Source organism: Triturus cristatus, chromosome 6 (genome assembly GCF_964204655.1).
Source record: "Triturus cristatus chromosome 6, aTriCri1.1, whole genome shotgun sequence".
Lineage (NCBI taxonomy): Eukaryota > Metazoa > Chordata > Amphibia > Caudata > Salamandridae > Triturus > Triturus cristatus.
In genome coordinates, this window is record NC_140589.1 from 1,404,492,086 (window position 1) to 1,404,505,034 (window position 12,949).

At 42.6% G+C, this 12,949-nt stretch overlaps 1 protein-coding gene across 1 annotated transcript in view; it reads right to left on the reverse strand.

The window, feature by feature from the left end:
• Positions 1-624: 624 nt before the first annotated feature.
• TXLNB (taxilin beta) overlaps positions 625-12,949 on the reverse strand; it is a 69,619-nt gene continuing 57,294 nt past the window's right edge. The window contains exon 10 of the mRNA XM_085612474.1: positions 625-6,111. Within this exon, the coding sequence (XP_085468600.1) occupies positions 5,440-6,111 (672 nt within the window). The 3' untranslated portion in view covers positions 625-5,439. The remainder of the gene's footprint in view (positions 6,112-12,949) is intronic.

Here is a 12,949-nt window from a genome sequence, read left to right on the forward strand (position 1 = left end):
AGTGAAAATAAATACTTACGTTTTGAAGACATTATGCAAATGAAAAAACGTGAGTGCTCCATGCTTGAGCCTTCATTTTGTCCGTGACTTCACCCTGCACGTTTTTTATGGAAACAGAGGCACCCGTCCAGAGTTCGGCAGATAGGGTGTTTTGGAGCTTTAATATATATATATATATATATATATATATATATATATATATATGAGTGTGTGTGTCTGCATGTGTGTGTAAAAAAACGCTTTAAAACTTAATACTCAAAACAAATAATACTTTCATATACTTACCTTGAAACATTTGACAACTGATATGTCTTTAGCCTTAATGCCTTTACAACAAAATTTGTTGTAATGGCATATTTGTTGTAAAAACTTATGTGGTAAAGATTCGCATAGTAGTGTCGCATGCATAGCAAAGCATGCGTGTTAAAAGAATGCGGGGTTCCGGCTTTGTTGTAAAGGCTGTTTCCCATGTAAGAGCAGTGAACAACAGGATGTCGAATCTGGTATTCAGGTTAACAACTTCAAACAGGATTCTAGTAATACAGGCTGTTTATATAATACTATCAGAATGAATATTGTTTACAGCTGAAGGAAAACTTTATTCCATATGAAAAACGTACTATATTTTTTAAAATTCAAACAATATTTTATTTCTCAAAATCAGATTTTTATTTGATTTCCTGCTTCAAAAGACATATCCAAAATAAAAAGCTTAAATAACACTTACAAATATTCAGGAATTTGAGATTCCAGTGTTAAAGAAACCAACACCACCACATAACATATTAGGTGTAGGCATTCAGCATTACAGCAATTTTGATTCTTAATACGTAGGCTGTGCACTAGTTGCAACCCAGGTGCATACTATGAATGAAACAGTCAGTGCAGAGATGTGATATTTTTATTTTGTTTGTTAGCAGTCAGTAGTCTTTAGAAAAATTAAAAATCACTTTTCCAGAATCTGTGGAAATGCCTCTGTGCAATTAAAAGCACAATGCTATCTGCTACAAGTGTGGTGAGTGCAAGAAGTAACTGCTTTTAGCGATGTAACCATTAAGTTCACTTGTATACTTTCTTTTTTGGGTGATATAAACTTCTATGACCAGAATTCTACACCTCACATCATTTTTAGCAAAACACAACCCATAAAGCATAAAGCTTTTCATCGTGACCTGTGTACCGATAATCTCTTTCAAGGAAGCAACCTTGCACCGTTTCACTTATGGAAGCTTTGCTTGTGCCCCCAGCAAGGCTGGAGGAATTTGAAAATGTTTAATCTTTTTCCAAATCACTGTGTGATAAGAGGTTCCAATAGTACTGAAAGGGGACAAGAGATGGGTTGAATTCAATAAGGAGGAAAAGGTTATACCAGGGTTAATTATGAAAACATTTAACAGTGGTATTTGCTTCTAAGTATTCAAATGAAGACTGTGTTAACAGCCCGAAGATTAGAATTCAAAAAGTTAGATTAAAAAGGCAAGATGAAAGATTTTGCAATGGAAAAAGTAAAAAATTATCTGTTTTCTTTGATACAGAAATCAAAATGGAAAATGCATGATTTCAGAAACCATTCCGTGAATGCACATTACAATCAATGGCCAAATATCCAGTGCAGTAAATAAAACAAATTGGGAAAGAGACGAAAATTAATCTACTTAAACTGAAGATGAAAAATATAAATATCAGAATTAAATGGGCTGTGTTAGACAATCATTTCTGAAATGTTATTTTACTTCTGAAACTAGGATATCCTTTCATAAAGATTTCATAATTTGAAACTTCTAATGTCTGTAACCACAACTTTGTTTATTACCATATCAGCAGCTTAAACATCCAAACTGTGCTGAATATAAGCCCTGTGGGTTGTGGTTGCCAAGTAAGTGCTGTACAGCACATTGAAGGCTCTGTACATCTCATTAACAAGAACTTACCCATAATAGGTGACCCAAAGGACCTGCTCACTAATGTATTCCCTGGCTGCTGTCAGCTTACAAAATATCAACTGGATCTTTTTTCCATGGAGGATATGTTAGCATCTGGCATTTTACACTTGGACATATTTAGATTGAAGCTCGGCAAACTGGGGCTAATTCTAAATTTGTAATGTTTGGCTATGTGTTGGTTTAGTTCTTAAAGTGGCCAGTTCTAAATTTTAGACTTTTAGAAGTATTTTTAACTATTGCAGTTAGTGTTAGGTGCTATCATGTACCTATAACTGAGCCCAAAGAAATGGATGGTGAAGGCCTTATTATTAAGAATTAACAATAGAAATGCATTATAAGTGAATCCATGTTAAATCATAAATCCATAGGCTTACAGATGATTATTTGATATGATTCAAAAACAGTCTTCAAGCAATGATTCCCATTTCTTTATCTACATTCAGCAGGGAAGGAATACAGACAATATTGACCATTTCCACAAGACGAACCATGGATTGCTATCTGACCTGAAGGGTTGATCACAGCTTGGAAGCTGATGCCTCTTCGATAGCAGTTACCAAACGTAAATTACATCCAGTCAGTATGTGTACGTATAATAGATTTATAAAAGATTCATTTCTTTGTTTCTTTGTCACTCAGGTGATTCTTCTCTACTCTTGAGGGCTGTGGCCTTCTTTATCTGAGTCAAGCAACACAATTTGTTAACAGATAGTTATCCGCACCCAAATGCTGCATGGCTCTCTTTATAATTATCTTTAATTTCAAAATTAACATTTAATTTTTTAGACTTTGGTCACATATGGATTTGCTATAAAACTGAGACTAGTACACTAAAATAAAAAAAAGTTATCTCCGATTTTCTCCATTGATTGGCCATCTCTGCCACTATCCTTGTAAGTACAATTGCACAACTCTCATATGTTTTGGTTGCCACTTTTGCAATTTCCCTTCATTCTCAGCTCCTATCGTTTTAAGTGGCTTTGATTGATTGTTTCCGTTTATCCCGTTCCATAGACTGTGTGAAGAATCCATGACCCTTAGAGCCACCCCTTTTCATTGTCTGCAAGTGCCCCCCCACAGGTGCTCCAACGTTTCACGTGTATCCAACTTCACCTGGGTTCTTGTGTCACTTTTTAAGTAAATTGATATTTTTTCCTGTATAATTATTTCTGCATTTATTTTTGTAGGTTCCCAATTTTCTACCTGGAATACAAGGTACCTCTCCTATCCCAGTGTGTCTCTTTGGCCATGTTGATTAAACTGAAAAATGCTAATTAATTGATCTTAATTAATTAATTCTTGTTTTATCCACTTACATATACCCTTCCACTGCTCATTCTACCGTTCTTCGACCTGATAGTGGCAAATTCAATTATGTTCTGGTCTCAATGATGTCAATGTACACTGAAATAAAAACATTCTAAATGTGATAAACACAGAGTGCAGGACCTGAACTGTATGGATTCAAATATATATATTTATATACATGCTCCAGAGAATAAGCAAGAGGATGTTTTGATTCCAGTAATGAGCTGTTTGTATAAAAATAAGCTTTGGGAATTTCACATCTTTTGTAGAATATTTTCCCAAATAAAGGAATAGCGTAGAATTGTTGTATGGATGGCAGATGTTTTGAATGACGTGTTTGAGATAAAAAAAAACTGCTACTATGATATGTAAGCCTTCACAAAATGGTATACCAATCAGGCCCATAACACTCTTTATATTCATATTCTCTACTTTTGCCCCTGTGCTAACCATCTAGACTACAAAGAAAACGTGAACAGATGTAAGAAACTGCACAGTTACCAGCTAACTTCTTTTCACCACAAACTGATACAATTCTTTAATGCCTCTCCTTTCTTGACATTTCCTACTCCCAAACACTGTCTTTAGTCTTAATTGTACATTGAAACAAGCATTTGCTAAACTAGACTGTCTTGTCAGTGCTTGTTCGCTGCTCATATTGAACATTGTAGCATTGTGGCACAAGCACTGGTAAAGCCAACAGCGGCGGGAGTCCTGATTGAAATGTTATTTAGTATAAATCTAGGATGTCCCATCACATCTGGATAAAATGTGATAGCCACCCTGAAATTGTAAAGCGATACGTGTACAAAATAACATTGTTACACCATTCCAAGATGGTTACCCACTGCTATTGGTTTTGCCTATGCTTGTGTCTAAATTCAGTAAACATGTCCACAGGTAATACTGGCAGGAGCATGCATAGGGCTTCAGGCAAAGTGTAGGGGATGTAGGGGATGTGGAGGGAGAGTGGCAGAGGAGGGATCAAGAGAGAGACAGCAAGTGGACGCAATGCTCGGTGTTGTCAGCATAGGCGGTGGATGGGGGGAGACACCCATATGGAGGCATTGTGAGAGGAGAGGAAAATTATCTAGAATGACTGGGGAGGTAAGAATGAAGAGAGAGTGAGAGAGGGAGACAGAGAGACACGCATAAACACATGAGGAGAAAGAAAAGTAGCTTGACATGTACTCCCATTGAATGCTAATGGTGAACTGGGACTGAAATATGCATATAAAAAATCATTACTGGACACCAGAAGTGGAAGAATATACTTAGCCAATCAAAAAACAGGCTGAAGCAAAAATGCTTGAGGGCTGGTCAAGTAAAGAATAGGGAAGAAAGCCAGACTCAGGAAATAAATCCAATTATGAGCAGGTGGCAAATATTAAGTATTTTGTGAAAGTACTGGTTACAATGCTATCTGCTACAGCCAGCTTGAGCTGTCTGTAGTGAGACTGCAAAAACTAAAGTTCACTAACAGGTGTCCCATTGTGTGGCATAGTTCGTACATAATCAATCTGCAACCAATAAATCGACTCCAATAAATAAATAACCATTTCAGTTACTGTTAAAATGTATTAGCATTGGTCAGAAACATTCTTCAACTATGTTTACTGTATCAAACCCTATATTCTGAAGGTGATAAGCATTCAAAATGAATACATCTACTGATTTATTTCTCCCTACTTCAAGCTGATTGTGGCTTAGTAGGTGGTCATTTACAAGGTCAAGCTAGAGTGAAGCTTTGATTTTTGGAGTATGATAGATACCATAGCAAAATTACAATTGGAATAGGGCTAGTAGTCTATCATAGCCAATTGTGAACTTTGGACTCTGAAAAAGTGATTGTGGGTGTGGGAGTACAATAGGAATACCAGTTTGTGCCTTGCTATGACACTGAATATTAAAATATACATTGGGTGTTATACAATTAGTTTCTTTCCCTACAATTATCTGAGCGGTTTACATAAGAACTCAATTTCAGGAGGAATAACTTAGATCAAACAACTTGTGAATGTTAAGATGCTCACAGAATGCAAGCTAACCCACACTTTCCATATCAGCATCTTTCACAGACCTGTGGTGTTTATCAAGAGATGGGTGTTTTGGAACAGATCATACAGATCATTTCTATTTGAACCAAAATTTCTGGTTTCTGATTTGTATCTCTTAACTCAGTAAGATGTTATGACTCTTTTAGAGAGGGTGCATTGGGTGCTTGAGGTTTCTCAGTTGCATCACTTAACACAGGAAGATCCTGTGGCTCTTTTGGTGAGAGAGCACTTGGTGCTGGTTTCTCAGTGCCATCTGTTACCACAGGAAGAAGATCCGTCTCTTCTGGTGAGAGGTCAGTTGTTGTAGATTTCTCAGTGGCATCAATAACCACAGGAAGGAGCCCTGGCTCTTTTGGTGAGAGGGCAGTTGGTGCTGGTTTCTCAATGGCATTTGTTACTCCGGGAATCAGCTGAGGCTCTTTCAGAGAAATGGCACCGGTCACTTCATGTTGACATGATGCTGTGGAACTGTCATCCTTCGGTAAGGGCTGTACCTCTTTCTGGCACTGAGGGACAAGAGGTTTTGCTCCTACATCTTTGTTATTGTTTTCTTCAGTAGTGTGTAGCATGGCATTGGTTGCAGTTGTCACAGATTCCCCTGTGGCATTCTCAACTCCTAAGAGCACCTCTTGTTCTATATCATAATCCTCCTCCTCTTCATCTTCCACCACTCCTGGGGTGTCCCGGGCTTCTTTGATTTTTTTGTAGAGCTCAATTCTCTCTTCCTGCAGAGCTCGGCAAAGCCTCTCGAGCCTATCAATTTTCACCACAAAGCATTCATATTCCTTTGCCCTCATTGATTTCTGTAACAACAGAAAAATAAATTAATCCTGATGTCCATGACCTTCATTGTGTGTTATTGTACTTCTTACCATTGTCGTGTTGCCATCATTGCAACAGTTATAGAAGCACCTTACAACTAAATGACTAGTAAGACCCTCAACATCTGTTACCATCCCAAATCCTGCCCACAAGAATATTGCAAAACAAAATGAAATGTCAGTTTTGGCTTCAACTGTACAAGAGCAGTTTTAAAATGAATTTATTTATGTATTTGTTCACTCCAACTAGAGCATTTCAACAACAAATGTTATATAAAACAATAGCAGGTTTGTGCATAGCACATCTAGCAGTTTGTTTGGATAAATAGAGATGGGGGTTGAATTTTAAATCAAATACAGCACTGCGGTAGGGAAAAGGGACTAATACATAACTTACAAAACAAAATGTTATAGGTATTTATTTCAAGAAATAGACCAAAAACTTTCCAGAAACATCTGCAATCCTTGGCATTCAACCATCTAATCTTATGCAATCACCGCACAATTTCCTCCCCATTGTGTGTTGAGGGATAAGCTTGCACCTTTAGGGCTTCATTTATAAGGCCATTGCGCAGCCAGTGCGTCACTGTTTTTGATACACTGGAGGTGCAGTGTGCCTGCACATATTAACACTGCCACATAAAGTCACCCTGTGTGACTTTTCATGACCTTGTAAATTTGGGCTCCTTTCACGCATTGCTCTGCATGAAAGAGGAGTTCCATGGATGTTGCTGTGGGTGTTCCCATACAACATCATGGAACCTGACACATTCCCAGATTTATAACGTTTTGTAAAGCTGGGAATACGTCAGAATACTACGCCTCCCCAGGGGAGACGTAGGAGTGGGACAACAAGGAGAAATACTTTATTTCTCCTTGTTGTTTCCTCTTTCTATTATCCAACATCTTGCAACATTGTCAATCCTTCACAAAAATCTCTACTTCTCGATACATGGCTGGCCATCATAAACAACCCTCAATTTCCTCCTCATACCAGTGATCTCTTAATGTCCTTCATAAGCCAAATTATTCAAAGTGTTTTTTACTGTGATAATAATATATTACCTCTAAACACCAGTTCCATTTGTAAAGAAAACTCACTTTGTTTAATTATGGTTGTGTGCTGCTGCACAATGTTCTTTCTCTTAACTATCCCTTTTATGCAACATAATTTTATTAATTTTCATAATCTAGAAGAGTACAATGTACAACCATATCCGAGGCATAGCGTCCCCTCAGAACATGACGTTCAGCATAGCATGCACATAGAGCCAGAGATAGATACATCTCGCAATGGTGTCAATGTAGTACACATACTGTGAAAATGACCAGTAGCATAGTGCATCTGAGCATGGTAGGTGGAACGTTGACAAAACAGGCCAAAAGTAAATCAATATGAACAATGTATATTAAAACAGGTCTCTTAGCATACCCTTTATAATAAATTTCCTGACCTCAATGTATTTTTCACCATCCTTCAGAACCTGAAACGACTCATTTTCAGCTAAGGCATTCTACATATCTGCCAAGTCAGATTCATCTTCCCATGTATGATACTGGTACTCTTTGGGGCATCTGTACAAGGAAATGGAGCAGTGTGGCGCTGCGGATACTTTCACAGTGCCGCGCTGCATCATTTAAAAAATGCAGAGATGCACCTTATTTACAAGAATATGGCGCACCCCTGTATTTTGCCTTGTGTTTGCGCTAAAAACAGGTGCCTAGCGCCAACACAGAAACTCTTGTGCCATAGTGCACGGGTGCCTGCATAACAAAGATGATTTTTTATGTGCAGGAAGGTGTCCCTTCCTGCACATAAACAATCAATAATGACGATTTGCTCTTTCTATGTGTGCTGCAGAATGCAGCACACATAGAAATAGCAAATCACCATTATTTAATGATTGTTTTTGTGCAGGAAGGTCTTCCTTCCTGCACAGAAACAATAATTAATGGTGTTTTGCGCTTTCTATGTGTGCTGGCAGCACACAGAGAAAAAGCAAAAAGGAGGAGAAATAAAATATTTCTCCTAGTTGCGCCAATCAAACACCTGCTGTTGCATGGCGCTAATTTTTGGCGCTCCCTTAGATTTCCTAAGATTTACACATCCTGGTAAATCTGAGGCAGCGTCGAAAAAGAATGGGCGTTGCGATGGAGTGCCAACAGCAGCACCCATTGCACGTCCTTTCCTGCACAAAAACAATCAATAATGGTGATTTGCTTACTTCTATGTGTACTGCAGAATGTAGCACACATACAAGTAGCAAATCGCCATTATTTAATGATTGTTTTTGTGCAGGAGGGGAAGACCTTCCTGCACAAAAACAATAATTAATGGCATTTTGCTCTTTCTATGTGTGCTGGCAGCACACACAGAAAAAGCAAAAACAAGGAGAAATAAAAGTATTTCACCTTGTTTCACCATTCTAACTCCTGCTCATGCATGGCATTTGTTTTGGGCGCTGCCTCTGATTCACACCTCCTTGTAAACCTGGAGCAGTGTCAAAAGCAATGGGTGTTGCGGTGGAAAGCCCACACCCATTGCACGCCCCTTTCATGCTGAGTGATGCGTGTAAAGGGCCTTATTTAAAAGGTCGTTACAACAAACAAATGATGGACGGAATGCTGACAATGCAGACATTCTCCCCCAGTCAAGAGATCTGGGTTAAATCCATCGTTCTTTTGCCCACTACACCACCCCAGTTTAGACATGGCCATATGCAAATCAGTCTTGACCCTGTGCCTCATGGGAACAGTCCAGCCCGAACTGCCAAGCCATGTCTTTCCTGGACCGGAATCAAGCATCCTAGGACCGGTTTCTGGCTATCAGCCGTCATCAGCCAGGATAGCTTGACTCCAGTGGCGTAGTGAGCACGGGTCCCACGTCTGGGAATACCCATCCCACTTAGGGCGAAAAGCGTTACAACAAACAAATGATGGACGGAATGCTGACAATGCAGACATTCTCCCCCAGTCAAGAGATCTGGGTTAAATCCATCGTTCTTTTGCCCACTACACCACCCCAGTTTAGACATGGCCATATGCAAATCAGTCTTGACCCTGTGCCTCATGGGAACAGTCCAGCCCGAACTGCCAAGCCATGTCTTTCCTGGACCGGAATCAAGCATCCTAGGACCGGTTTCTGGCTATCAGCCGTCATCAGCCAGGATAGCTTGACTCCAGTGGCGTAGTGAGCACGGGTCCCACGTCTGGGAATACCCATCCCACTTAGGGCGAAAAGCGTTACAACAAACAAATGATGGACGGAATGCTGACAATGCAGACATTCTCCCCCAGTCAAGAGATCTGGGTTAAATCCATCGTTCTTTTGCCCACTACACCACCCCAGTTTAGACATGGCCATATGCAAATCAGTCTTGACCCTGTGCCTCATGGGAACAGTCCAGCCCGAACTGCCAAGCCATGTCTTTCCTGGACCGGAATCAAGCATCCTAGGACCGGTTTCTGGCTATCAGCCGTCATCAGCCAGGATAGCTTGACTCCAGTGGCGTAGTGAGCACGGGTCCCACGTCTGGGAATACCCATCCCACTTAGGGCGAAAAGCGTTACAACAAACAAATGATGGACGGAATGCTGACAATGCAGACATTCTCCCCCAGTCAAGAGATCTGGGTTAAATCCATCGTTCTTTTGCCCACTACACCACCCCAGTTTAGACATGGCCATATGCAAATCAGTCTTGACCCTGTGCCTCATGGGAACAGTCCAGCCCGAACTGCCAAGCCATGTCTTTCCTGGACCGGAATCAAGCATCCTAGGACCGGTTTCTGGCTATCAGCCGTCATCAGCCAGGATAGCTTGACTCCAGTGGCGTAGTGAGCACGGGTCCCACGTCTGGGAATACCCATCCCACTTAGGGCGAAAAGCGTTACAACAAACAAATGATGGACGGAATGCTGACAATGCAGACATTCTCCCCCAGTCAAGAGATCTGGGTTAAATCCATCGTTCTTTTGCCCACTACACCACCCCAGTTTAGACATGGCCATATGCAAATCAGTCTTGACCCTGTGCCTCATGGGAACAGTCCAGCCCGAACTGCCAAGCCATGTCTTTCCTGGACCGGAATCAAGCATCCTAGGACCGGTTTCTGGCTATCAGCCGTCATCAGCCAGGATAGCTTGACTCCAGTGGCGTAGTGAGCACGGGTCCCACGTCTGGGAATACCCATCCCACTTAGGGCGAAAAAGCGTTACAACAAACAAATGATGGACGGAATGCTGACAATGCAGACATTCTCCCCCAGTCAAGAGATCTGGGTTAAATCCATCGTTCTTTTGCCCACTACACCACCCCAGTTTAGACATGGCCATATGCAAATCAGTCTTGACCCTGTGCCTCATGGGAACAGTCCAGCCCGAACTGCCAAGCCATGTCTTTCCTGGACCGGAATCAAGCATCCTAGGACCGGTTTCTGGCTATCAGCCGTCATCAGCCAGGATAGCTTGACTCCAGTGGCGTAGTGAGCACGGGTCCCACGTCTGGGAATACCCATCCCACTTAGGGCGAAAAGCGTTACAACAAACAAATGATGGACGGAATGCTGACAATGCAGACATTCTCCCCCAGTCAAGAGATCTGGGTTAAATCCATCGTTCTTTTGCCCACTACACCACCCCAGTTTAGACATGGCCATATGCAAATCAGTCTTGACCCTGTGCCTCATGGGAACAGTCCAGCCCGAACTGCCAAGCCATGTCTTTCCTGGACCGGAATCAAGCATCCTAGGACCGGTTTCTGGCTATCAGCCGTCATCAGCCAGGATAGCTTGACTCCAGTGGCGTAGTGAGCACGGGTCCCACGTCTGGGAATACCCATCCCACTTAGGGCGAAAAGCGTTACAACAAACAAATGATGGACGGAATGCTGACAATGCAGACATTCTCCCCCAGTCAAGAGATCTGGGTTAAATCCATCGTTCTTTTGCCCACTACACCACCCCAGTTTAGACATGGCCATATGCAAATCAGTCTTGACCCTGTGCCTCATGGGAACAGTCCAGCCCGAACTGCCAAGCCATGTCTTTCCTGGACCGGAATCAAGCATCCTAGGACCGGTTTCTGGCTATCAGCCGTCATCAGCCAGGATAGCTTGACTCCAGTGGCGTAGTGAGCACGGGTCCCACGTCTGGGAATACCCATCCCACTTAGGGCGAAAAGCGTTACAACAAACAAATGATGGACGGAATGCTGACAATGCAGACATTCTCCCCCAGTCAAGAGATCTGGGTTAAATCCATCGTTCTTTTGCCCACTACACCACCCCAGTTTAGACATGGCCATATGCAAATCAGTCTTGACCCTGTGCCTCATGGGAACAGTCCAGCCCGAACTGCCAAGCCATGTCTTTCCTGGACCGGAATCAAGCATCCTAGGACCGGTTTCTGGCTATCAGCCGTCATCAGCCAGGATAGCTTGACTCCAGTGGCGTAGTGAGCACGGGTCCCACGTCTGGGAATACCCATCCCACTTAGGGCGAAAAGCGTTACAACAAACAAATGATGGACGGAATGCTGACAATGCAGACATTCTCCCCCAGTCAAGAGATCTGGGTTAAATCCATCGTTCTTTTGCCCACTACACCACCCCAGTTTAGACATGGCCATATGCAAATCAGTCTTGACCCTGTGCCTCATGGGAACAGTCCAGCCCGAACTGCCAAGCCATGTCTTTCCTGGACCGGAATCAAGCATCCTAGGACCGGTTTCTGGCTATCAGCCGTCATCAGCCAGGATAGCTTGACTCCAGTGGCGTAGTGAGCACGGGTCCCACGTCTGGGAATACCCATCCCACTTAGGGCGAAAAGCGTTACAACAAACAAATGATGGACGGAATGCTGACAATGCAGACATTCTCCCCCAGTCAAGAGATCTGGGTTAAATCCATCGTTCTTTTGCCCACTACACCACCCCAGTTTAGACATGGCCATATGCAAATCAGTCTTGACCCTGTGCCTCATGGGAACAGTCCAGCCCGAACTGCCAAGCCATGTCTTTCCTGGACCGGAATCAAGCATCCTAGGACCGGTTTCTGGCTATCAGCCGTCATCAGCCAGGATAGCTTGACTCCAGTGGCGTAGTGAGCACGGGTCCCACGTCTGGGAATACCCATCCCACTTAGGGCGAAAAGCGTTACCGGTCCTAGGATGCTTGTTTCCAGTCCAGGGAGGACCTGACTTGGCAGTTCGGGCTGGACTGTTCCCATGGGGCACAGGGTCAAGACTGATTTGCATATGGCCGGGTTCAAACTGGAATGGCATGGTGAGCAAAAAAACGATGGATTTAGGCCCAGATCTCTGTACTGGGGTGAATGTATGACATTGTTCTGCATTCTGTCCATCAATTGTTGTTTTTGCATTTGTCACCCCGAGTGGGAAGGGTATGCTCAGACGTGAGTCCCTTGCTCTCCATGCCACTGGAATCAAGCTATCCTGGCTGACGAGGGCTGAAAGCCCGAAACCGGTCCTAGGATGCTTGTTTCCAGTCCAGGGAGGACCTGACTTGGCAGTTCGGGCTGGACTGTTCCCATGGGGCACAGGGTCAAGACTGATTTGCATATGGCCGGGTTCAAACTGGAATGGCATGGTGAGCAAAAAAACGATGGATTTAGGCCCAGATCTCTGTACTGGGGTGAATGTATGACATTGTTCTGCATTCTGTCCATCAATTGTTGTTTTTGCATTTGTCACCCCGAGTGGGAAGGGTATGCTCAGACGTGAGTCCCTTGCTCTCCATGCCACTGGAATCAAGCTATCCTGGCTGACGAGGGCTGAAAGCCCGAAACCGGTCCTAGGATGCTTG